General features: G+C 44.1%; 1 protein-coding gene across 1 annotated transcript; it reads right to left on the bottom strand.

Annotated features, from left to right (window-relative positions):
- Window positions 1–11: 11 nt before the first annotated feature.
- On the bottom strand, window positions 12–27,909 carry LOC104333238 (protein mono-ADP-ribosyltransferase PARP12). Its single transcript, XM_075442217.1, has 14 exons — window positions 27,569–27,909; window positions 24,155–24,287; window positions 18,322–18,577; window positions 18,102–18,218; window positions 17,677–17,745; window positions 16,112–16,213; window positions 14,122–14,245; window positions 12,725–12,890; window positions 10,462–10,582; window positions 9,832–9,928; window positions 9,309–9,387; window positions 4,623–4,753; window positions 2,719–2,870; window positions 12–1,992 (listed from the first exon to the last, which is right to left on the bottom strand). The coding sequence occupies exons 1-14, from the start codon at window positions 27,856–27,858 to the stop codon at window positions 1,709–1,711; spliced, it is 2,121 nt and encodes a 706-aa protein (XP_075298332.1). The 5' UTR covers window positions 27,859–27,909; the 3' UTR covers window positions 12–1,708.
- Between the last annotated feature and the right edge of the window lie 76 nt (window positions 27,910–27,985).

Below are 27,985 nucleotides of genomic sequence, written 5' to 3'. Positions count from 1 at the left end.
AGTGAGTGAAAACACATTTTATTTGCAAATTTGGCAGAACTCAAAGATTCAGGAACTCTATAGGCAAACAAAAGCATCAGATCTTAAAGTGGTAAAATCTTCCCCTTTGAAGGCATTACTGATGCATGTTTTCATTTAATTCTAAAGACATCATTATATTCACTAAAAGACATAATTACAATCGTTTTAGTAACATTTCCTAGTTGTATAAATTTCCCCGTCCTCTTGGTAACTTGCAATCTTTGAGTAGTACATGTGGTCGACAGATTTGTGTTGAAGATGCAAGTAACTGGGAGGCCATCCGTGTTACTGTAAAGCTTATCTGACAGCAAACATCACGGCTCCTCTGGCTTCAGCCAGCGTTTCCCTCTTAACAGCTAGACCGCCTGAAGAGGACATCTTTGTACAGGGGCTCTTCAGTTCGATTAACTTACAAACCCCATATTAAAATTCAGTAGAAACTCTCAGAGAGTTTCTGTGTTTTCTTTCTGGGACAATAAAAAGCATGTAACGTAACAAAAAAGGGCTTAAGCACCCTTAGCAGGGTTGGACAGCACTGACAAAGAGACCGACCCAGGGAAGCCGTATCCAGGATCGGCCACATCGACCTCAAAACCCGAAGAGGAACTGCACTGGTCAGCGAGTTCTCAGCAAGTTGCCCAACGTGATGTAGGCAACAAAACGCGTATACGAAGTGTCTTAGGACAGCAGTCCTACCACTGGCCTCAAGAGAACGTAACTGCTCTCTTCCAGTCACGTCATATTTCTGGAAAAAGGAAAATTAACGTATACAAACAGCACAGAAGATATCAATGCTTCTTAAGATGTCTCTCCTGTTCTACAGCATTTGTTAAGCAAATGTTCACGTTGAGAAAATACGTGGCCATGTTCACTTGCAAGCCTGGCTCGTTGTGACACAGCCTTTCTATACTTACGGCCATTAGTTGCAGCCAAACCACCGAATTTTAGTACCTGCTTATTCACAGGTTGTGAGTTTCATCGTTTCAGCTGAGCTCTATTTTTATTACAGAACACAGAGCAAGTTACTGCAGATCTGCAAAAAGAATCTGATCAACAATTTTCTGATCCAAACAGTAGCTGCCATCACACAGATGAAACTTCTCCACTTGAGAACTTACGACACGGATTTAAAATAAGCTTGTTGTTTGTTGGTTTCACCATTTTAAACTTGAAACTAGTATCAGCACTAACAAGCAGCACTTTGAAAACTAAGGCAAATCATTCTTACATACACTGACTTGTTTAGAACTGTGATAGAAAAGAGGATCAAGAACAGCCGTCCTGCCCACTGAAAAGAATCTTTGACTACTATAAATGTGAGACTTTGCTTAAAAACTACGGTACTGTTAATTTGCCTCTTAAATTAACTGTTTGCAGAAAGAAATTCTCTCTACTTCTAAGAAAATGCATGGGCAATTATTTGCCCACGGAAGTCGTAACATTTAACTTCCCATCCCACGATTCTGATTTTTCTGCTATAGTTCTCCAAATGACTATGCTTCATTTAAGAGAGGAATAGGAGAAGACAAGACAATTACTCTCAACAAATGTAGTATCTGCTTTGCCAGCCCTCCTCAATACAGAAATTCTTTGGATTAACATTCCAAGGGTTTGTATTAGAAAGAAAGAAGTCACCAAGTATGAGAACACCTGCAATGCACCAAAAGAGTGCTAGAAACAGCTCCGATTAAGATAAAATACAATGTTTTTGTTCCTCCTTATAGTCTATTATATACTCTGGGTAAATCTGATATTTTTCAAAGACAACAAAAATGGCGGGATTGAACTCATTGTCCACACAGCTGTCATAAAACCGAAGCCCGTCAGCAGACTTTATCGGGGGGCGAACGTAGGCTGCATTGCCTTTAACGTAATCTCCAACCAACACACGAGCCACGAACATCATGTTTGTTTTCACCGCAGGCTCACAGTATGCGTGGGAATAGGAAGCATCTCTAGCAAAGTAACTTCCTAGAAAGTGATAAAAACCACGGTTATAAGGAACATAAAATCACAGAAACACAGAATGGCTTGGGTTGGAAGGGACCTTGAAGATCATCTGGTTCCAACCCCCCTGCCATCAGCAGGGACGCCTTCCACCAGCCCAGGGTGCTCAGAGCTCCATGACAGCCAACACTGAGCAAGCCCTTGTGTTTTAGGTGTTTGACCCAACTTTCATGTCTCCTCTTACTCACTTTACATAATGCCATAGAAGTTTTTACAAGAGAAAGGATTTCACTACAGAATTCCCATTCAGAATTTGCTATTTTAGGAATAATTTTTGAAAAACCGAAACATATCAAAACACTACAGATATGTGTGTTATGATCAGAAGGATGGATAAGAAAGCATGAGGACCTTCCACAATCATACTGAGGGCATGCACACCCTTCTTGCTCCTTGCCATGAAGACTAGTGGCTATTTCTCTGGCAACTTCAAATTATAACCTGGAGCCTTCAGAAGATCCCACCTACAGCAACAGAGGCTTTTTCTAATCCCGACATTAATTCTCTTAACACCTTGTGAAAAGACCCCGCTCGAAGCAAATCCTTGTCCTCTGCAGAGGGAAGGAAGATCATAATACCAATTCCTACCACTTTTTTTCTCCCTCTGTAGTTAAAGACTTCAAAACTTTGATTGCTCTAGTATCAGGGGAATCTAAGCAGATGTCTAACACAGAGTCGCTTCCCACGTACCCTTTCCGTAGTTAGTTCCATTGCTTCCACAAATTCTCCAGTCAAAGTTGTGAAGGCAGATGGTTTCCATGGAGGAGATCTTGGTTCCGTGGAACAGGAGCTTTTCAGTTACTTCTTTACCTCCATTTTCCCTTTTCATCTGATCCTTTTGCCTAACAAAAAGAGGCACAGGAGGAGAGCGTGAGCCGTGGAAGAAAAGGGACTTTTTTTAAAAAAAAAAAAAAAGACAAAAAGTATGTGATGTACATGTAAATATCAGCTGGATGAGATTTCCAGTCTGCTTTCTCCTCTCCTCGCTTGGAAGATGAGACGGACTCGCCGTATGATGAACAATTACAAGGTGAGCAATATACTGATACCACTGCCCAGCAATTCTAGATAATTCTGGCTTTCCGATGAATTGAAGTAAGCATTGACACTATTACAGTCCCCACTGTACCAACCTCTTGCTCCTCTGCAGGGTCCCTACCAGTTCTGCTTTAACGTCCCTTCCCACCCCAAGCTCTCTGCGGAGCGGAGGGTGCACCAGCTGCGAGCCTCCGTGCTCCAGCGGTGGGTAAGAGCTAGAGGCAGCGTGTTCTTCATTCCCCCAGCGAACTGAGGCTCCACACACCCTGAGCTCCTGCCCCTCGGCGCAACCAGAGCAGCTGAGCAGAGCCAGAAGGAAAGACAGCACCTTCTGTCACCCCTGAAGACCTTATGGACTTAGGCCCGAGTCAGACCGAGCCACGACCAGTATCAAAAGAGGAATCAGACAGAAGGCTCAGCTAGTACCTCCCGTTACTATTCCACGGTATCCAGGCACCCCACAGGTTTTCAGAACCTGTTGAAGCGGCCAAGACAGCAATATTCTTCAGGAAGCGATCAGCGACAAAGGAAACAGAGCCAGGGAGAAGGGAGAGTCCTTCCCATTTGCAAACTGCGTAAAGGAAAAGTTAGAGAGCAACGGACTGAAATTTGTTCACTGAGAACTTGGCAATGCTAAAGTCTGCCTGGTGAGCTCCATTATCTCACTGGAGGAGGATAAAAAATACGCACTATTATGCATTTTGAAGTATCTGAAGTTTTTCTAGATGAAAAGGCTTTTTGAAATTATTAGGCTGATAACTTCCCAGGTTCAGTCAGTTTGCAGGTGAAAGTACTTATCTGAGCAGTATTTTTCTTCTCCACTACCATTCCATACAGTCCTTGAATACTTCTACGAAGGATCTGTGCTTTTGTTTTACACTAGACAACTGTTGTACGCAGCAGCTTAGTCAAATTAACTCGAACACGGTCGTTCATTGCCACTAGCACCAGCTCAGCTCCTCTGGCGTCTAGCTTGGCCTTCAGTCCCTGGAGTTCAGTGTCCTGCTGCAGACGCTGGAAACCAGAGAGGAGCTCCGGCACTCAGTTAAGCACCAGGATTCTTTCCCAGTGAACGCTGACTTCATTCAGCAAAAGGTACTCAAATGCCTGAGAAAGCCTTAAACTGACTGGAAAAAAAAAAAAAGACCCAAACACGCTTTACCCTCGCCCACTTCTTTTTTAGCAAGTATTTCATACGCTCTAATGGCTAAACATTTGTAACCGACCACACGCATGTGCGGCAGGCAGCTACTGGTCAGTCCCGGAGACAACACCCTGTCCCACATCACTGGGGGTATCCTCATCCCAGTTTTGCGTCAGCCATGCCTTTCTGTCCGTACCCCTCCCCCCCATGCACCAAGGAGCCATGCAAAGGCACCGTCCCCCTGGGAGCACGGCCTTCGATGCTTCATTTCACTCCTGAACCTGCTCCTAAGGCAGCAAAACCAGTCACGGTAACGGACAGCTGGCAACGTCCTTCCTTTCCTCGGAAGCCGACAGGGGACACCAGCTCTCAGAGACTCCCTCCCCAGAAGGACGAGGAAACAAATACTGACCACTGAAACACCTTCCAGAGGGATGGATTCTGAATCCTCCGTATCTTAATGACACTGTAGCTTTGCATGGTCTGATGAAACAGCCGCTTTATCATGTTGTACTCGGCGGCCGCACTGCTGATCTCCACCGCCTGTTAAACAAAAACCACAGCAAAAGACGACGTCAGGCTGCACTTGGCTCGTTAACACGCAGAAGCCTAATTACAGCAGATATACTTTCAGAAGGGTCCCCAAACTATACTTATGAAGGTTAATTTAATGCTTTAGATTGTGGCTATAAGAATAATTAGGACAGGCACTTAATATGTAAATCAGCATTAATATGTAAATCAGCATTGCAAGGACGCATCACCTCTCCTCAGGAAGGATGCTGAAAGCAAAAGGATCAATTAAATGTTTATCATCTCCAAGTAAGGGTTGACACTTGTAACTTTAAATTGCAGCGAAACAAATCTCAAAAAGAAAACGCGACTGATTATTCCAGTTTTCTATATAAAGCTGATTAAGAACAAAAGATGTTAGATTATCATTTGTAACCAGACATTTAAGGGAGTTTCAGCTATTAGAGATGAAACAAACAAAATACATACAACCTCCCAGCATCATAGCTCCTTAACTTTTCAAAATTAAAACTTGGAAAGTTGCACTTACATATAGACTTCAGAAAAAAATCTACTTTTCTAAACATAAGAGAACAATGAAGATTCTAACAGGAATGTTACACTAAATACCTGCTTAAGCAAATACGTCTCCTCCTTTCCTAAAGGAAACAAAGTCTATTTATCCATACTTTTCATGTTTAAAAATCCATCAACAAATGCACATTTTTGCCCAAAGAGAAGTTAACACAAAACATAATTCAAGCTCTTCTTCTTGCCTATGTCATGCATAAATTTTCCATTTTCCCTCCAAAGCAATCTGTGTCTTTAATATTCTAGAATATAAACACTCATCTTCCACAAACTTGACTGAAAATGCATAACGCTGGCAGACCAATGCCACTGGGTAATACTTTCCACTTTACTGCTGCCTAAGCCAAGCGGGGACTCGAGATGACTTAAACACCCAACATCCCACCTATCAAAGCTACGTTTTACGCAGGAAAGCTGCGGTCATCCTAGGAGATAAGATGAAATCAACATCTTAACCTGTCAGGGAGAAGCTCCGCATTTTAGAAGGCTGAGTTTAGAGAGGAGATGAAATAGGACTTTTATTTCACAGCTGCATAGAAATAAAGAAGGAATTTTCTGGACACCACATCCAGCTTGTCCATTAAGTACTTACTGGCAAAGAGGCCTATCATAGGAAAGTCTTCTTCTAAGGATTAAGAATAAAGTCAGCTGCACAAGGAAGAATTATTTCTCTGAATTTATTAAAAAGCTTTTACAAGGTTGAATGAAATTTCCCATGGTTTAATACAAGAGTATTTTCCAAGCTTCTTTACAAGACACAAAACAATTTGGATGGGTGTTTATTATCTGCATGCTCTGTGACACCACAGCTCAAGCTGCTCACCATCATCTACCAGATGAAAATTATGTCACTGTATTTCAGTGTTACATCTTTTATTTATACATCAACAATTCTTATTTAGACTACCAATATGCTTTTGCTATGTTGCATCTTTTACCGAGGAACTGTAACCTTTCTGGGTAAAACAGAGGCTCGGCCATGTGGTACAAGGCCTGATCCTCCAAGAAAGACACTTCAATCAGTTCATCATATGATGGCCTCCAAGCAACGAAGCCAGTTCTCCTTTGCATGAAAACTTCACGGGGTTGTCCTTATTTCCCCAAAGATGCTTCACCTGCTAATAAAGGGTAACACCACAGGTTCATACTTCATAACAACATGACTTCTTTAGCGCTTTTCACCTGCAGACCTAGAAAAGAAAATCCTAGAGAGCATAAGCTTTGCTAGCCCGCTATCAAGGAGTGGAGTTTCTGAGGCAGAGAAAGAGTCACTGCCCTGACAATAATTTCTCTTAGTGTATGACTGCACAAGAACAGTACTCCGCGACATCAGACCTCGAACTCTGCTTAACCTGGGTGTTTGAAGCAGCACAGCTCGTGTTAGTGGCAGTGACCCAGCTAGAAGTAATGTCTATGAAGTACACAGACAGGACTGGGAGCTGATGCCACGTGCAGAGTCTGCCGCAGCACAGCAATCTTCTGCGTGCGTGCCAGGAGCCACACAAAGACTAATCCTCTGACATCAACCCACACATTCGCAGCACACATTTCTCAGTTGTACATTAAAGATACAATTTAAAACCCAGCATAAAGTTCCAAGACAATACAGATTCTGGTTTTTTTTCCCTTTAAAAAGTTTACCAACTGCTAATTCCCCCCTGTATATTAAACAAAGACAGAAGAAATTCACACCAACTTTCAAATTGGTGTTACCAGTTTCCACTGTGCATTTCGTACGCTACTTTCTATAGAACTATGATTCTAATTGACTTACAGATTAAGACACCGCAACACTCAAATAATAAGCAATGTTACCAAAACAGAGCTGCTCTTTTTAAGCAAAGATGACTTCTCCCTAGCTCATATAGATGTTCCTTTTTAAAACGGATCACTTCCAGTGTAGCAAATTTTGCCAGGATTATTTGTCAATGTCTGAAGAGAGGGGAATTCATCAAGTCGTAATTGTCAGATCTTACGATGGTCACCACATGCATGGAGAATCCCAGCCAGTTCCAATATCACTTACTGCAAAAAAACAAGCTTAGGGTCCCACAGAAATATTTAATCTAGCCCAGGCTTCCTTTTTGTAACACCAACAGGTACTGTGAGCTTTGTCACTTTTTAGGTACAGAATTAACTTTTCCTTTCCTACGAAAGGCATTCAGTTTGCACGTTAGCAGACGGTTTTCCCAGGTGCCAACTCAGCAAGCGAACTGAGCTGGGAAGCAAGATGACCCTTCTACTTCATGCATCCACCCATAAGTACCACCAGCACCACAATGGATCTGCACACCACATCCCCAGGCCTCTCACGCTCACCTCAGTGACTCCAGAAACACCCCAACAAACAGGCTCAACTACAATTCAGACTGAAATTTTCAAAGTAAGGGAAGTAGCCAAGTACACACAACTCGGAGACCTAAAAGGAGCTGAGCTATGTGTCTTCCCGCCATTCTTTCAAAAAATTCAAGCTTATGTTAATCTATTAAGTGCTGGTAAGCCAAAGGAAGAGCTGATTAGCCATATCCTTTATTATTCTGACAGAGCTCAAAATGTGACAGGCCCAAATCTTCAAAAGGGCTGGCTGCCAGATTCCCACACAAATTCATTGCTAGTTCATTCAGCAGACGCTGGACACCTGACACTTTTACAATCTTGAAAAATCAGGGTTATTTGCTAATGGTGAAAAACAGCTATTTGAAGGGAGCTAATGTACAAAGCAGCTAACCTGAATCAATTTTACCCATTGATTTTTCATCAGAACTGTATTTAAAAGAATTTAATATATACACACGGCCAGATACTGGTATTATATTGAGTAAGGCATAATCCAACACAAGAGGTTAGTCAGGGTAAAAAGAAATACTCAGCACAAAGCAGAACAGAAACCAGCTGAAGGAAGCCAAGAGATACGATACTTCTCGTTCTGAAGCCACTGCCAATGTTGCTACGCCAGGGAAAATAAAATACAAAGACTGAGAAGAGCAATGGAGCTCTCTGTCAACCGAAAGCAGTCAGAAAGAATTCTGGAAATACGGTATTACTTCTGTCCTGTCCCTAGCCATCAAGGTACATGTGCCAGTACAATGTGGTCACCATCACACACGATTTCCTGACACAGTCAACAAGCAAAACCTCTTCTGCTCCACATTATGTGCTGTTCCTTCATTGGGGTCAAAACCACTACAAAAAAGGACAAGTCTAACACTGAAACGCCTTTTTTCTAGCATACCGTAGTACTTTCACTGTGTTGCTCTTCCAGAAGGACTGCTTCTTAATACCATTAGAACTAGTAATTTAAAAAATATCTGCACATTTTTGGTCTTGGTAGACCAAACAGGAGCATGGATTTTGGGCTGGCAGGGGTTCACTTTGTTTTGTTGAGATCACTGCAAATGTTTTTAGATATTATTGGCTGTAGCTCTTGATTTCTGCCACTCCTTGAGGCTGTGGTCTGTGCTCAGATCTGTGATGTATGCGACAGTACTGGATGACTTGAAAGAGCATACAGAGACTTCCTTCCCTAGGTCTCCAATCCAGATGTTAATCCTCCAACAACCAATATGGTATTATTATCGGATGGCTTTTTAATGGCCTACACAGAAAGGGTTTGGTCTCAGCCCAGCTTCTGGTGAAGAAATACACACTCCATAGAAGCCCTTTGCTTAACTGCTCCACCAAGTCACCGAGGTAAGCCATTAGTACATTTTTAACAGTGAATCTTTTTGTCTTGGATTTGGTGAGTTTTGTTTTTGCATGTAGATAGGTGCCTAAAATGCAGATGAAGTTCATGGGAATTTGGCATCTTTTCCAGGAGCTCTCGGGAGATCACCTAGATCTTCAGCACACCCACCCAAGAAATCACTCCTGTCCCGTTTTAGCATCTACCCAGTTACGATCGCTTCAGTTAAGCAGCATCTTCCTTTGAATTGTGCCTTTCCATCAGAATTAAAAGAGGGAGGAAGAGAGAAAAAAAAAATAAATAAAAAGATACCTTGTATCCCAAGTCAGGCAGTGCAGACTTATCCCAGTGGATAGGACAGGTTTGATCTGGAATAGAAGAATCCCTCTGCCTGTTTGCAGACAGAAGAAGATCAGGTGTTAGTAATCCTAGACCTGCTCTGAGCATTCCAATTGGCAGCATCCCCTTTGGCCAATTCCTACATTTAAAAATAATCAAAATAAACCACAAAGAGACTGGGAAATGACCTCATTCTGTGAGCTGGGCTTTGCATGCTGCCATTCAATTGTCATAGTCCTTTTTCATTTGCTTCTGTAAGAAACAACTGTCCATCACCGGTCCTGCAGATGCAGTACCTGGAGTAACATGTATTCCAGACACCAGGTGATGCACCAAGCCAGCAGCTTGTGATACAGCTTCTGTTCAGTCACAGGGACACGTTTTCTTCTAGCAACAGCTGCGTTCTTCGCACAATTACTGCCAGCACCGGCAGCCATTTTGCCTTACAATTACTGCCGAAATATGAAAAACCAGCAACTTCAAGAGCATCGCTTACCCTTTCTTTATCTTCTGCACATCTTCAGAAGACACAAACTTTGGTCTCCTGCAGACCCGTCTTCGAGTTTTAAAAGTGATGTTTGTCTGGGTCATTTCTTGAGGAGAAAAGACAAGGAAAAAGTCATAAACGAGTCTACAAAATGAGGTCATTAATGAATGACAGTCATTCGTTAATGAAGAGTGGCACTTTCACTGTCAATGCTATACGCTCCAGATTAGTTGCACAAAGCCTACGTAAGCTTCCCATTGCACTGTTAACCTGCACCCATCTTGCTTATTCCCCAGAGTCATTCATACTCTTTAAATGTTGCTCCAACAGCACAGAAAGACACTTGATTTTTTATTTTTACCATCCACAGGATTAACTCACTTAAATTTTACCATGACTTTATGTGAAGGCTACGTATCTTTTTATTTCTGGTCCTATGTGAATCTGTATAGTATCAAGGGGGAAGGTTACTTTTGTAAGGAATTTTCTCTGGGCCATCACCGCCTCACTTATCCTTCCAATGAGTAAATCTGGTAATGTTGGTAAAAGAAATCATAGCTTCTAAGAGCTGGGATAGATTGCAAGTTCGTCTTTGTGAAGTACTGCGTAGTTGTAAATGAAAACCTTTAAAGCGAGTACCTTTGAAACTGAGCTCGTAATGATACAAGCCAGCCTGGAAAGATATGGTGGCATCTGGATCTGCTAGATACAAATTCTCAATAACAGCAGAAGATGGCGAGTTCATACTATTCCCTTCTCCCTGTGTGGGAGGAAGAGGAAAAAAGAGAGGGAGGAGAGCAATGAGTAAACACAGTCAGGACTAAAACCTGGATGACTAGTTGGGGTAGAGGGAAAGAAGAGGCAAAGAGCAGGCTGAAGAGGAATCTACCCAGAACTACTGTGGCCTAAAGTGTGATTACCAAACATTCATAACATACACACAAATACGTAATTACTAATGACAGACACACATGTTTCCCATTTAAATTTCTGTAACAAGTTGTACTGGTTTCGGCTGGGATAGAGTTAAACTTCCCATGCCATATAACATCACGCTCAGCAATAAAAGCTGGGGGAAGCAGGAGGAGAGGGGGGCGTTTGGAGTGATGGTCTTGCTCTCCTGGAAATGGCTGAACTTCTGCCTGCTGATGGGAAGCGGTGAATGAATTCCTTATTTTGCTTTTGCTTTACCTATTAAACTGTCTTCATCTCAACCCACGAGTCTTCTCACTTTTACCCTTCTGATTCTCTCCCCCATCCCACCAGTGGGAGCGAGCAAGTGGCTGTGTGGGGCTTAGTTGCTGGCTGGGTGTGACAAACGCACTTGACTCCTTGACCAAAACAGTGTTAGTTTGGTTCAGGCTCCACAGGGAGGTAAAGGCCTAGGCCATGATCGGGCCATGAACTTCTCTCGCACCAACCTGTTCTCTGAAAACACATGCAGGAACAGGGTGACATGGCGAGCATTGATGCATACGGGCTCGGAAACTGGAACACTGATCACACGATTAACACTTGAATAGCAGGTGGTTCTTCCAAGACCAGTTTGTCAAGAAACAAAGAAAGTTGTGGGTACAGGGAGTCTCATGCGTACCTTTTCCATCGCATGTAATTTGACTACGAGCTAACCACTTTATTCCATAAATATGACATAAATATGACAGCCTGAGTGAGCTTTTTTTGAGCTTTCCCTGCTAAGGACCAGGCTGCACAGCGGTGATCTCCCCTTGAGCTCGGACGTCTCTCAGGATTACTCCTTGAGGCCGAGAGATCCCTTACCAACTGCAGATCTTTAGTAAGCAACCAATTTCACGCATAACCTCGTATTATAGCGTACTAAGATTTTGTACTGGTAACTCTGAATTATTATTATGTCCTCTGTGCGTTAGGGAACAGAGTGAACCTTGCCATTGGACCTTGTGAAGTCTCACTTTTACAAGGTCCTACTTCAGTAACACTGCTTTTGCTGCTACCTTTGGCGGTGGTTCTTTCAGCAGTCTAAAATCACCCCCTGGAGTCTATCTGCATGGTTGGCAGATTCTAAATCTGCTCTGCGACACCAAGGTTAAACCATGACGCAAGGAGAATTCTCTGATGTACAAAACAATGTAAAATATGAGGGTATGCTGATCGAGATGCTTGCCATTTAAGCTGCCTACTGAAATCAAGGCCTGCCATGACAAGTCACTATCTCCATCATCTTTCCCTGCCTACTTTTCCACGTTCCTGGATCACCTTTGTGTTCTGCCATTTGTGCAGCTGTACTGTAAACTAGATGGGGAAAACTCATCTGCCTTGGGGGAAGAAGAGATTCCTTCCTTATTTATTTCCCTGCATTTTTCAGATGGATCACTCTCTCAAAGACAATTTGGCCACCCAAGGAAAAAGGGAACATTTGATCTGAGAGAGCAGAGCAACCCTTGCATGTCCAAGGAAGCAGGACAATGCTCAAGAGAGGCAAGACTGCTTCCTGAGTAACTCAAAAGGCAGTACATCGCATGTAAATGTTAAATCTATGCAGAAGCTGTGGACAACTCCAAAAAGGAATCTGACTAGAGAAGCCAGCATGCGTCATCAAAACCAGTCTGATCAACACAACCTGAAAAAAAGTTTTGCTTTCCTGCATTTCCCAGCCAGGTGTTTGTCAGGAAAGCAGTTATAACATCCAGACACAAAGACAGACAATCCTTCGTACTAAACCTCACTGGAAAGAGATAAGGTGTGTTCGCTCCCCTCCAGCCTGTCATCATTGTATCACATCTGTAGCTTCACTGCCTCACTTGACACTGTAAAATTCAAGCACAAGTATTTGCTTAATTAACCTTGCTGAGTAAAGGGGAATGGGGGAAGAAGCTCCACACGTTTCTTCAGAAGGGATTCAAAGCACAGGATGTGGACTCACCTGCCCTCCGTATTCAGTCCACTGGCCTAGGTCATTCTTCCAATACCAAAGCCACTGTGTAGTCAGTACAAATGTGGGTTTTGCGATGGATGATGGTGTAGAGAGTCGTCGAAGTGAAGAAGAAGAGCAGGTCATTGTCTGGAAATTAATGTTCTTATCTGCTATGCTGCAAGGACAAATTCAGGTTTATTACAGTTAACAGTACGTATTTTATCCTCTAATCCCCAGCTTAAGCTGGTGCAATTTTCTTTAATATAACGTGACTGTCTGAACTTAATTAGGCCTGAAATAAAGAATATTTCCCAGAGCACGCACGGCAGCTCTGGAAACTGGTTCCAGTCTTCAGAAGCAAACTATGGCCTGTGAGACACTGGATGCCATCTCAATTGCTAGCCAGATGTTGCACTACCAGCTTCACAGAGAGTCTGGGGCTACATGTACAATGTGGCAAAGCGTATTTCTGCAATAAACAAGCATGATCACAGTTTTTCTCAGTACAAAAATAGAAGTTGGCAAGTAGGTGACTGAGTTTGCCAGCAAACACCTGCAGCTGATCAACTTTGCACCCTCTGTAACCACAGGAAAAGAACAATCACAGCTGTGAGTTCTGTACACAGCATTCATCACTGGAGCCACCTAGGCTCTTAGTCCTGGGAGGCTCGAAAAATTAACTCTCAGGCAGAAAGACTTTGAAAGCATCCTCCTCTTCAGAATCTTGCTTGTGATTTGCACCATCCAGCAGCCTAGTCAAGCTAAAATCGAAATCATCTGCTGTCTGAAGAGGCACAGGCCAAAATGATTATACCATTTTACTGAGGTCAAACTTGGGGTGCCCTACAAATCCAAGTGGTTCACAGTCAAGCTTTCAGAAAGGAGTTAAAGGGAAAAGGCACTCTCTAAAAAAAAAAAAAAAATAGATGGACTGCTTACACAAAGGGCACTTCATAAAATTCCTCTAGGCACATTACAGATATTCTTTTACTATATTACTATTATAGATACTAGCTGTATTAGGAAAGCAATAGCCATAAAGAAGGACCGGCTCAAAATTGTAGTTAAAAGGCCCCACTTAATTATTATAAATAAATTAGGATTCATTATCTGAAATACTAATATTCTAAGTACTAAATTCCACCCACTTCTTTTTACCCTGTAGAGTTTTAAATGCAAAGTATTGTTGCGTTATTTTTAGAAGACAAAAATGGGGTGGTATTTCCATGCAATCACTTTTACTTTTCTTTTTAAAAAGAAAAATTCTCATTTGTACATCCTCCCAGATTCCGAGAAGCTCAGCAATCAGAAGTTATTGGAGTCAGACATGTTTAGGAAGGAAAGAGGAGTTTCTCCTCAAGGACTCAACCCCAGTACTCTAAGCAAGCAGTCCAGCATCACCATACCTGCTGTTTTTTGGGTTACAATAGGCCTTCTCAATTTCCTCCATTGCTGGAAGGTCATTCCAGGTGACCCCATTAAATACCTGCCATTGATACGGCAAATGGTAATGAACAAATCTGCATTTATCTGTAACGAGATCAGACATAGTCAAGAGCTCTGCAATTATAGCACAGAGAAAAAGACAAGGAAAAAAAAAAGAAACAAGCATTTTTTACAGTCTGGCTTTATCTTCTGGCCTTTGGTATGAGCAATAAAGACAGACTGCTGAAAATAGAAATATGTTTAAACAATAGGGGGGTGTGTTTCTCCAGTCTTATCTAGAAAAGCAACATAAGCTTCTCCTACTGCTAAACATATTTCATCTATGTTTTCAGTGTATATATGTCTGCATGTTTGAGTTTGGACCTCCTTAACATCCCTGCATGAGCACATGTTGCTGGATACAGGCAGAGGCTGACCTCCAGACCTCCTGCTGGGGGAAGGTGATGTACACTCCACCTCCAAGTATGGACCAATCCTCTTATTTAGAACTTTTGAGCCAAACAAGGCATGGCAAAGCACATAACCTCTCCAACTGTTATTTGAGTTCAGCTATTTGGTGGTCACACTAGAGCTGCTTTGAGCCTGACCTCCATAGCTAGCACATGGGTACACCATTCACATTATGCAGCTCCAAAAGTTCATAAACTTAAGCCTCAAGCCTGGTCTTAAAGAAGTAGAGTCTGAGAAATGCGATACAAGACTAGAGCAGCTGCTGCATGGACAGACCCAAAAGGAGTTTCACCATTCCTGAGCCCTGATGGCCACAGAACATACAGAAATTAAACCCAGTTATGAAGACAACAGAATCATTCACTCCTTTCTTCCTTCTTTTTGCTAACAGGGCTGGAGTGCACCCTGTCTCGAAAGCACTGTGCTTAAATTAACTTGAAAAGCTGCAGACAAAACCAGACATAGTATCTCTTGGACAGATATCATTTCTATTGTCCATAAAATACACATAAAAGATATAATTTATTATTTAAAGTACTGTCTATCTTCAAAGTAATGGTGAAGAAGAGGTATTATCAAGCCCTAAAGTAACTTATTCATCTGCCCCTCAGAAAAGCAGCTTCTGACAAGAGAACTGCACCTTTACCAGAACACAAACCCACTACAGAGATGCTAAATACACACAAATATCTCAGACCAAACAGTTATCGGGCAACTTATTGTCCATACTTCAAGCAAAAGCAAACATAGTCTGATCTAATTCAAGTGGATCCTTTACCAAGACCAGGTGGTCAGAAAAGGAGTAGTCCTTCAGAAAGTGGCTGGCCAAGTTCACTGAAAGAAAATCTCATGGTAACTCCTCATAACCAAGGAAGGGCCTAACTCAAGGGTTAAGTGACTCTTCAGGGACAGCCCCCAAAAACACAATTATTTATACTTATATTTTCCCCCAGACCTCTGTTATTGGCCACTGCCAGACAGGGGATGGACTAGATTTATCTTTAGCTTAGCTGGTACAGCTACTGTGTTTTCTTAAGATGTTTTAACAACTCTGATCACTTTTAAAAGGACTTAATGGGAGAGAATATGGCTATTATCTGATGTACATAGGATACAGCAGGAGTAAAGGATGACTTATCCGTTACCAGTTGTCAATGATGACAGCACAAGGCCAGCTCTTAAATTGGTTTAATAGTTAAAGAAAGTGTAACATTTAACACTTCAAGGGTTTTTGCCACTGAAACATATCCAAAGCCTGCCCCCATCAACAGGAGTGAAACAGGCCATACACAGATCATCTAAAGGAGAAAGGGTTTAAGTGTATCCTCTTGACTTTCCTCTGATTATGTCTGCAGTTGTGACAGTGTTTATTAGTGACTTGGAAACAAAGCGAATGAGTGAGAAGGCACAAATATCACTGCCACTCCATACGCCACCACTACTCAGAGCCTTCGAGCGGGAAGTGCCTCTGAAGATAACATTCCTTTTTATAAAGCTTACCTTTATGTTTGCAGTACTTCCAGACATAGAACAAGCATATCTCATCACAATTCTCTTCTTCTTCATCCTTCGAAGCTTTAGCAGAGGAATCATCTTTTTTATCTACAGGGAAGAACAGAGCAGTCCTTATTTGCCCTACCAAAATACAAGTCTAAGAGAAAGACATCGCATTTGGCATTTCGTCCCAGAAATAACAACGAGTTGAATGCAGTAGCCAAGTCAAGCACTTTCAGAATCTGACTAACCCCCATACAGCCCACTGTGCGAGTTAGGGCTTTGTGACTGACCAATAAACCCCTAAAATGGAAGAAGGCTCAGTGGAGACGGCCAAGGGCAATGTCATAAAGCTCGGAGTAACACGGGGTGTGACAGACCACGGCCCTTGCAAAGAAGCTTTTTGTCTCAACACAAAGGGGGACCAGAGGGTGGCCTTTGCTGTAGATAAATGGCGATGTCAGTTGAGTGGATCAACTGAATATGTGGCTCAGCCCAAAACAGAGTATAAAAACTAAATAACTAACAAAAGGATTTTGAAGAGAGGAACAGGCTTGAGCTGGCTGCAACCCATGTATTCCTTCCCAGGGAACGGGGACACCCAGTGTTGTGATGCACATGATAAAGACCAGTAACAGGAATCACACTGGTACTGTCCCCCAGTGAACAGACTGGCAGGGACACAATAGGTTGGCAGGGGACACAGCTGGGCAGAGGACCCAAACTAACCACACAAATATTCCATACCATGTAACATTATGCTCAGCAAGAAAAGGGAAAAAATGGAGTTTTAGGAGGGTTAACCATTGTTTGCTTGCACCTGGCTGGGCATCAGCCCATCTGTGGGAGGTGGTGAGTGATTGCCTTTGCATCACTTGCTTTGCTTTGTCATCTTCTTTCTTCCTCCACTTACCCTTCCTGTCCTCCCCCCTGTCTTGATCCCCAAGTTTTCTTGCTTTTATTCTTTCTTTCCTCTTCCCCTGTCCCACTGAGGGTTGGGGCAGGGAAGTGAGCAAGCAGCTGCCCACAAGGGTTAACCCACAACACCCACGTATCATCAACTATCTTCAAATAAGTAAATCTGATATTGAAAATTACAACCTCTCATGCCTGGGACATCTAAAAGAACCTGATAGGCTTTAAAGCCAAGCCCTTCTGCCCAGGAGGACAGGAGATTTACGAGTTCCTATTCGCTCACCGGAAGGTATATCCAGACAACTGCTCTACTGACAAAGCCACATCCATTCCTTTGGGACAGAAGGCAAGGAAAGATAACACGCACAGATACAACTCTGTCTCCTTTCCGGGAAGGAAGCAGTGGGTCCAGAACAGCACAGATCAATCCCATACTGCTCCCCAGACCGGACACAGACACACTGTGTGCTGCACCCTGCTTGGGCAAAAATCTCAGCATTCCTCCACAGGCCGCCTGGTAGTCTGGCTTTCAGCACATGGTAGGGTAAGCACACGAGCTGCACTCCGACTACCAGAGGGAGCTGTAGGGCTGTGCGACACAAAACCCCAGTGAGAACCACCGATCTCAAGACTGGAGGGTTAGACACAATCCATACCTTCATCTTTACCTCCAGCTCCTGTTGGCAACTGATCTTGGCTCTTACCAGGTACACTGCTACTGGGACCTGCACGAGAAGACCGAATGAACAGCACTGCCGGACCGGAACCTCAGCAAGCTGCCAACATCCCAATTCATGTATTGAGGATTATGTCCATCACACACCGGCACTCCACTGCTGATACCACAGATCAGCAATAACAGCTACAAAGCCCAGCTACTCACACTTATCAGCAGCCACTCGACAGCAATTTTGCATGCAGTATTTTAGGCAACAGTAATACAGCACAACTCAGCCTTGACTTACTCCATTGCTGAAAGCAGATCAATGGCAGAAGGGAAAAAAGTACGTACATGTTGTAAGAGGGGAAACAGGAAAGCTGATTCCACTTGAAAGCAGTTGGCACTTCTCTGGATATTTACCTTCTGAAGGTGGCACATGCAGTGAGGAGTCCACTGTTTGCAGAGATATCTTCTGTTCTTTACTCCTTGTAGCTGCCGGTTTTTTCAACATGTTTTCTCTTGGTTTGTAGTTGTGAACTGAAAGCACAAAAAGGACAACGGGGTTTAGCCTTAAAGCAAGGCAAGAATGGCTTCTACCTCTGTCAGACTCAGAATCCTATTTAAACCCAGTGCTGCTTACCACTTTTCCCCTTCTTCAGTTCCTTGTTGAATTCCGTATGCTTGTGATCACATATAGTCTGGATGTTTGAAGCTATTTTCACATCAATGCCTTCAGTTTCCAACAGCCTCAATGAATGGGCATCCAAGAGGTTATGGGACCTCTTGCACGGAAGAAATCTACATTCCCCTCGGAGAAAGTGCTGACAAATATGAAGCTTGCTGCAGTTGTTTTGCTGGCTGCAGGTACCATCCTTTTTGTTGTAATACCAGCAGACCTAGAATTGGGGAGGATAGATACAACATGAAAAGCAAAAGCACATTAGAATCAGTAATTTTTTCTTTCTTCTACCAGCATGCAGCTTTAACAGCAGAAAAACAGTGACTAAATGCACATGTTCATTGTGACTTCTTTAATCTAGACAGATTTCTCGCACAGAAGAGCAGACCTTTTCAGGTGACTCATGCATTTTTCAGTTTTGAAGTTGTGCACAGTTTTTTCTCCAAGAAAAAGAAAGGCCAATCCAATAAGCATTCATTTTTGGCATTCCTAAGGAAGACAGTTGCGTAACAACAGTTTTACAGTTATTCTATTAAAAACAAAACAAGCCTAAACAAAACCAGAACAAAGAACAAATGTCTCCATAAAAACATCTATACTGTGTCAAATCAGATATTATTTCATGGAGCTGAAACTGCATGTGCACTTCCTATTTGTAAAGCTTATTCTGCATTGAAGATTTGGATGCCTAAAAATGATAAGCATGCCTTGAGATTAGAGTACATATGGAAACAGCAGCACATTTCTTTATTCCTCTGCTCACCAAAAAAGAGAGATAGGCAGCGAATAGGACCCAGGGAACAAGTCCCACACCAAAAACTCCTTCATATTGCCCACCAAGCATCAGAGCAACGCTCACGCAGCACAGAGGAGCAGCCCGTAACAAGAAAGCTGCTTTGATGAGGGCACACAGCTGTCTAGCAGACAGCTCCAACATCACACCAGAACTGTCACAGATCTCCTCCCAACCTCTGTTCTAAGCAACAGAGACAGTTTTTATGCTGTGTTGCAACTGAATATATATAGATTTATATATCAACTAGGGAATTAGAGATTGCTGGGACAGCACTGTTTAAAAGACTGATAAATCAGCCCAGTTTCAACTGCAAAACAACTCTTTACTGGGTTCATACTCATTAACTCATAACTCATTAACAATACCCATCGCCAAAGGCAAGTTCCTCATCCCTGTCAGTGTCATGTACACAACAATTAGCCTTCACAAAGTTGCTCTAAATTATGTGGGAGCATACAAAGCCATGGAACCGATGTAATCTCCGTGAGCCCTGATGGCTGCTGTCCTCAATGGTTCTTAGCCTCTGACAGAAGCAGAAACCAAAGGTGGTTGTCTTCTCTCTTCCCCATCATCCCTCTGTCATTGTGGATGTTTTATACTCTTCTGCTCCTAACATAACACCCCAAAGAATGCTCTGACTTGCTTTTGATGTATTTTGGGGATGTGGACTTGTTCTGGTTTTGCTTGTTCTACTGGATTACTCTGCTTCCATCATACACCCTTCCTGCCTGCTCTGTGAGATTTTAGTTTTACCAGATATCTTGCAGATTTTTCTTCTACGCGTTTTCCTGTTGTGTGTGCAGCTAGATTGCAACTTTCCATTTACCCCCTTGCAGTTATGGCTATTATTCATATATTTAAGCTTAGCTGCATCACAAAATGCTATTGGTGTTACAATCTGTTGGATGGCCATGCAAGGTGCTGGCAGCAGGGTTGGCCTCTGTGAGAAGAAGCCAGGGTCTGCCTCGTGCCAGACACAGCTATCTCCAGCAGACCCACTGCAGGACACAGCCAAGCCCGTCAGCCAAGCTGGTGGCACCTCCGGGAAAACATATTTATGAAAGGGCAAAACGCTGCACAGTAGCGAGGGGGGTGGTGGGGAAAGTGTGAGAAACAGCCCTGCAGACACCAAGGTGAGAAAGAAGAGGAGATGCTCCAGGCACCCGAGCAGAGATTCCCCTGCAGGGCCACCTGCAGCTGGTTGCCCGGGACCATGTCCAGATGGCTTCTGAGCATCTCCAAAGGGGGAGACTCCACAACCTCTCTGGGCTACCTGTGCCAGTGCTCAGTCACCTTCACAGTAAAAAAGCACTTCCTGACGTTCAGAGGGAACCTCCTGTGTTTCAGTTTGTCCCCATCACCTCTTGTCCTGGGCACCACTGAAAAGAGCCTGGATCTGTCATCTTCACACCCTCCCCTTCAGGTGTTTATAAACATTGATGAGATGCCCCTGAGCCTTCACTTCTCCAGGCTACAGAGAACCAGCTCTCTCAGCCTGTATTCATGTGAGAGATGCTCCAGTCTCTTCATCATCATAGTGGCGCTTCGCTGAATTCCCTCTTCCAGTAGTTCCATCACTCTCTTGTACTGGCGAAAATAAATTTTGGAAGATGAATTTTTGACCCATTTTCAGCTAATGCAGAGGGCCACTGTGGAAGACGTTATAATGAGGAGATCACGACTTCTATCAAATCTAGGCAGTTTACCTGTAGGCCTTGGTTGCAGAGGCCTGTATGTTACCATTAGTGACAGCCACATAATGAGAGCACATACCATGCCATTAGCACGGAGCGCCTTGAACAACACAACCTGTGTGTACTGTTTGTTAGAGCTTCTTCCTATAGAGATGCATAAGAGCACAATGCTCTCAGTGGACCTCGGTGTACCACCTAGAACATTCAGCTTTGTATGGACAGAAGACCAATAGCTTTGGGGGGCTTTTGGGGGTTTCATGTTTGGTGTGTCATATGCCCCCCAAGAAAAATGCTATAAATGTGAAGAACAGCAAGGGTGCTGAACCTCACCATGGATGGGAATTCTGCACAGCAAGCCATAGCCCTACTACAGAGGTCTGTCTGATGCTGTATTGCCATTGGTGCCCACGACATCGGACGTGACACATAAGATTTCTTCTCATTATAACCTTTCATAGTAACCAGCTATTTATCTTAAGCATCACGTGCCTTTCTTAGCGAGATCCAAAAAGTACCAGCACCTGCCAATGCAAAGCAATTATTCACCTACTTCAGAATTGTGGGTGAGTTGCTTCATTTTGCTCTCTTTCATTTTCCCAACTTTGTCCAAGGAGAATGCAGACAGGGTTATCATCTACAGAGCACTCTAAGATCCATATATCAAGAACATATACAAGTGCTAGGTAATAAGGAACAGTCTTGTGGGAGATGCTCTGCAACTTGAGTCACTAAAGAACTCAAATCTTGCATCACTGCCAAGGGATGGTCTTCCTCCTGTTGCTCTATTTTGGAGGCCTGATACCACTCAAAGTATTACCTTCATATAAGACATGCCTCATCCGAGTGCCTAACAAGAAAAATAAGTTAAGGCTTCAAACATGCAATTTGTTTTTCCACCTCTTCAAGTGGTGATAACTGTTCAAGTTACTGAGCTGGAAACGTTAGTCCAACATCCACCAGAGACAACCAAGCACAAACTAAGCGCCATGATATAAACGTATACAGCAGTCCCTATTACTCAAAGCAGTAATATAGTTCTCCAGATGTTTCTAGAAAAACTTCAAATCACTGCTTCCTTAATAGGTCTTTCCCCAACCCCATCTTTCCCCCTTAACTTCAATATCCTCTCCTTCCTAGAAACTTGCTCCTCCAGGAATATTGCTAATCAAAACCAGAAGCAGAAAGCACAGTTTTTCACGCAGCCTGAAGCTCATTAAAGAACTACCAAAAAAAAAAAAAAGCCTAAAACTTATGTCAGACACCGGTTTTGGGGGCCAGAGTACAGGAATTGCTTTTGTGCTTGCATCTTCCTGCTCAAGAGAGTAGGAGAAAAAAGCAACTAAAATACAGAATCAGGTAAAAGCTGAGAGAGTACTAAAAATACAAACATTTTGTATGGAGCATCCGTTGCACAAAATATCACCTTAGGGTAGTGGAGATACCAGCCACTTTAGTTACAAAGTGAAGCTCCCAGAGATTTAAAGACACTGAATATGGCTCAGAGCGATTCTATACAGCATCTAGAGGAAGATGCGTTAAAAGATGATGTTAATATGAAAGACAAAATTTTTACATGGGAGCATCAGAATAAACTACCAAACCAGAAAAAATTGCTGCCTCAGCTAAATAAAGAATCCACTATTTAGCTACATCGAGAAAGCACACTGCCTCTTACATTTCCCAGGAAACAATTAAAAAAACAAAAAGAGAGAAGGTAAGGGAATATGCCAAAACCCCAGATTTGGGGGTGCTGTTGTGTTTTGTCTTACCCTGTACCCCAGTTCAGGTCGTAGAAGACCAAAGTTTCCTCTTTCTTGAGAGCTTCACACATGCCATTTGTCAGCACACACACACAGCCAGTCAGCATTTCTAAGCCAGAAACAGCCAAGTCGGCTTTCACACCACTCTCCCCAGCTCTCAGGCTTATGAATGGCCTGCATCAACCACTGTTTTCTGCTGCTTCTGCTATTTTACTCCATAACAGCAGTTCAGGTGCTCAATTAGAGGTAATTAATGATGCCTGCCAGCAGCAAGGGCTGAACAGATCTATAGGTAAGAGCTTAAGAGTAATACTAATCAATGATGGTTACTACTATCTGCTCATTACCAGGAGTAATTAAACAAGAAACACTTAAGTTTTAGATGCAGCTGAGCGGGACAAAGATATTATTAATGCTCCTTGCTCATCACCACCATGCTCCTTGAATCTGCCAGCACACTGTATTTCAAAACATTACAAAAAAAAAAAAAAAAAAAATCTATTTTGTCAAAGCCCAGCACTGTCACTGCCGGGAATACGAAAACAATAGAACTGTTATGCCAACAGATCTGTGGAGATTATAACCTCCAAAAGACAAGAGTAACAGGCAGTACTCTGGTAATTTCTTAACCAGGAGCAGCTGTAGCCAGAGCAGGATATTGTTGGCTTTGAAACAGCCATACCTTGAAGGTAGCATTGCCCTTATACACACATGCAGAACCAGAATGGATCGTTCAGCCAAATTTAACAAAATCAATGACTTGCATACAAACCGGACAAAGGTTGCTTCACAGAAAACTAGCATACAAAATCTCAGTGTACTTTGGAAGGGGCAGATTTTACACACAACTGACTGCAGTCATTTGGTCATTTTCTCATAGATTTTTCTCACTCCCCTATACCCTCAAGCACCAAAACATGCAGGCCTACGCAGGCTGAAAAAGCAAAGGGGCCCTCGCTTCCTAGTGTCCATCATCTCTTGAAGAGCCAACAAACTGGGTTTTGGTCAGGGCTTTTATCAAGTAAGCATGCACAACTATTGTGACCTTTCACCTCTGTGTTGCTTACCTCACCATCTGTACACCTCTGGTGAAGCTGCTGACTTTTTTGTTTGCTTGCTTTGAGTAACTTTAACGCTATCCTGTCGGGAGAAGAGGAATGGCACGGAAAACGTGCTGTAGCCTTGCTGTCCGCTTCCTGCTGTCAGAGGGCAGATCTGCTGACGAGTCCTAGATGACATGGCCTTATCCAAGTGCAAGCCTTCTGGTGTTTACGTAAGCAACACACTCCTCAGTGTTTAACAGTTTTATTGCTGTCATATTTTTTGGCTATAAGCACACAGAACTTTCACAACCCTGGCTCTATATTGTTTCTTCTGGTGCTTTCACACACAGCCATTCCCATTCATGCTTCATTCAGACTAATCTTAATATCACTGTTACATATCTTAACAGCTTGAAATTGAGATCAGAACTCCACATTTTCCCTTGCCCTCTCCCATTCCTAATTAACTACAGCTTCTCTTAAGAAATCAGCACAACTCACATCAGGGAGGAGGAAAGGGTCACTCTGGAGCAGCAGGACCCGCAGCTCATTCTCATCGAGGCCAGACAACTGATGGGTCTTTAGAACTTTTTTGTTCTCACCGTTGATGATGTCATGCGAGTATTTACAAGATCTGCAAGAAAATACACAGAAATATCAACATTTACTTCTTCAGCCAAGCTGATTTACAGAAGAACCTCAGATAACATGGAACTTGGGAAAAGCCATGGAGAGTAAGGTAGTTTGGCAAAAGTCTCTGTGAACATTTAGATGGTCTCTGCCATTAGCTAGAGGATGGACTAAACAGCATAATAACTCTGTGAAATAAGGTAATGTTATTATCCCTATTTTAAACATCGATGTAGCCAGACCACTTTTAAGAGAGCTAACAGCACAGATTTGAAGCCAAGTCTGTCTACCCCACACTTTCTTCCCCTCTAGTAAGAGGTAAGTCATGTCACACGATGCGAACAGCTGGAGGGAAAGCTAATTTTAGAGGAATGCATCAACAACAGTGGAAGTTGCAACACCCTTGATTTTGTGAATGTAAAAGGTTGCTGTTCCACAATGGCATGTAAAGAAAGATGGAAGAGTCTGAGCGTGCAAAACAAACAGATAATGAAGCTGAACACAACACAATTTGTTATCTTTGGTGGCTGGGAAGTTAAAAAAAACAAACACCCAAACAAACAAAAACCCCAAGAGAGTTCACTAACTTCTGACTTTTGGATAAAGAAGTAATTAAAGGAAAATAACGAAGACACTCGTGCCACTTACTAACCCAAGAGAAATGTCTGCAGTGAGTATGAGTTAGAAAGAGAGAGAGAGAGAGATGGCATGTTTTTTTGCATCCGTTTGAAAAGATATTGCAAATGAAGAAGAAGAGCAAAAACATTGTCAACCTGTGCATTAATTCAATGCAGTAAAACACAGCTTCCTTATGTCTTGCTCTTCAAAAGCATGATTTGATACAGCCTTAAGACTAGATATACTCAACCAGTAAAAGCACCTGTTAATCTATCGGACTCAAATCTCTGTTCCCCTTATCCTTTCAGCCTCTACTCAACCCCCGAAACTCTCCTTGTGAAAGCCTTTTTACCTCACGCTGCGTCTGATCCAATCCTTCTGCACAGATCCTTGTGTAGATGTTTCGCCTCTGACCCCTGCTACCTGCTCAACACACCGCTTTGTAAGCGAATAAACGAGAACGCGAAGCCTGAAGGGCAGAAGTGTGCCATCCTCGGTCCCGAGAAACGGTCATCTTCGGGTACCAGATTCTGTAGACACTCGATTAATGGCTATGAAGGTAGGAAAGCGACAGTGTTCGAGGTGGGAGCCTCCACCAGCATTCCTCCACAGTTCACTTCAGATTCCACCGACAGTCACACAGTGATCTACATCACTTGAGCACATATTTCTAAGCCAGAGGTTGAAACGGTCCACAAATACAATGGCATCTAATCAGCTGAGTTCAATAACACACATAGAAAAAAAGCAGTGAAAAGTTACTTGCCAGGCACAGGTTAAAAATGGGTTTAACTGGACCAAAATCCCGATTCTGCTAAATAGGAAGACCCCAGTAACTTGCACAGACTCTTTCCAGAGATTTTAAAACAAAAAGGATGCAAGACGTGGGAGCAAGGCTACATTTTTACCTCATCAGTTAAAAAGTATTCCCTGGCTTGATCCATGTGACCCACCTAGCAGTATTTCTGCCCCCTCATTTTACTCACGCTCCCTCCCACTAAAGACATGCTCCACATTTCATTAATTATTAACAAATACAGAGGTGACTTTAAACACTCTGTGCTATTGAGAGGACAGACTGGCTTAGCATCACGAAGGGAATTGCCTCGTTACACGTTTTAGCTCACAGTCACCCAGCACGAGAACTTGAAGGAATTTCTAACAGCAACTCACATGGAAACTTATTGTATCATCAGTAGAGCAAAAAACAGTAAGAAAATTTCAGCATCCTAATATTTTAGTAGTACCATTGCGAGACAGACAAGGCCTTTCCCCTCCACGCTCTTCAGATCCGAGCGCACAGCTCGGCGGAAGAGGAAGAATCTGGTGGAGTATCAGCGTATCACTAACGCTAAAGCAGCGCCAGACCTGGGGCTTGGGGGGCTGAAACTGCAGACCCTGCCCTCAGACCTGTTGCCATTGATGGCCACTGGAAAGCGTCCGGGTTTCACTTCGGCGTTCGTTTTTTTGGGTTCCTTTATCGTGATTTTTTTAAACTAGGTACCAGCTGTGGCCCGGCTGTGCCTGGAGAGGCTGCCAGGCTCACACACAGAATGTTCGGGGTTGGAAGGGACCTCTGGGGGTCACCTAGTCCAAACCCTTTCCGAAGCAGGGTCACCCACAGCAGGCTGCACAGGACCTTGTCCAGGCGGGGCTGGAATATCTCCAGAGAAGGAGACTCCACAGCCTCCCTGGGCAGCCTGGGCCAGGGCTCCGTCACCCTCAGAGGGAAGAAGTTCTTCCTCATGTTCAGCTGGAACTTCCTCTGCTTCAGTTTGTGCCCCTTGCCCCTTGTCCTGTTGCTGGGCACCACTGAAAAGAGTCTGGCCCCATCCTCCTGACACCCACCCTGCAGATATTTATAAGCATTTATTAGGTCCCCTCTCAGCCTTCTCTTCTCCAGGCTGAACAAGCCCAGCTCCCTCAGCCTCTCCTCATAGGAGAGATGTTCCAGTCCCCTCACCATCCTCGTAGCCCTCTGCTGGACTCTCTCCAGTAGCTCCTCATCTTTCTTGAACTGGGGAGCCTTTTAAGGAAAAGCAGTCATACGATTAAGGGACTGAACTGGTACTGAGTAGAAATGAGTTCAGATTCCAGATGAGAAGGACTTTTGGTCCACCTTTAGCAACCTGCTTATTCTCTCCGCGCATTGAATCCACATTATTGATTTTGGGAGCAATATATCCTTTCTCCCATCCATGGTCTCTGATTTTCAAATCGACTGTAAGCCCTTCCAGTCAGGGTCTAGCCCTTCCTAGATCACAGAATCACAGAATGGTAGGGGTTGGAAGGGACCTCTGTGGGTCGCCCAGCCCAACCCCCTGCCGAAGCAGGGTCACCCAGAGCAGGCTGCACAGGACCTTGTCCAGGCGGGTCTGGAATATCTCCAGAGAAGGAGACTCCACCACCTCCCTGGGCAGCCTGTTCCAGGGCTCCGTCACCCTCAGAGGGAAGAAGTTCTTCCTCATGTTCAGCTGGAACTTCCTCTGCTCCAGTCTGTGGGAGCCGGGGCAGAGGGGCCGCGCCAGGGCGGCACTTCCGGCGGAGCGGAGCGGCCTCCCCCCCGCCCCCCGCCCCCCGGCCCGGGCCAGGCCCTGCGGCGGGCGGTTCTGAGGAGAACCCCAGGGTCGGGGGGGAAGACCCCTCCGGGAGCCCTCCCGCGCTCACCTGGCCCCGCGGTAGCACCGGCCCATGAGGTGGAGCTTGCAGAGGTGCAGCCGCTCGCAGCCCCCGCACTCCTTGCGGACGCAGACCCGCACGGGCGACGTGGCCAGGACCCCCCCTCCGCCTCCGCCGTCCCGCAGCACCACGAACCGCTGCGGCCCCGCCGCCGACAGCGTCTCGTCCAGCTGCTGCGCCGAGAGGCCGATGCGCTGCCGCAGCTCCGGCAGCCCCAGCCGCCCGCCCTCCGCGCACAGGCTCTTGGTGAGGAAGCAGCACACCGCCGGGTCGGCCATCGCGCCCGCTTCCCCTCAGCAGGACGGGGCGGGGCGGGGCGGGGCTCGGCGGCCGCCGCCCGGGCTGGAGCGGGAGGAATCGAAACCGAAGGCGGCGGGCGGGGCCTGCGGTTGGGAGCCGGGGAAG

Source organism: Opisthocomus hoazin, chromosome 1 (assembly GCF_030867145.1).
Source record: "Opisthocomus hoazin isolate bOpiHoa1 chromosome 1, bOpiHoa1.hap1, whole genome shotgun sequence".
NCBI classification, from domain to species: Eukaryota; Metazoa; Chordata; class Aves; order Opisthocomiformes; family Opisthocomidae; genus Opisthocomus; species Opisthocomus hoazin.
The sequence above is the reverse complement of the archived record's forward strand: the minus strand, read 5'-3'. Positions and strand labels throughout refer to the sequence as shown.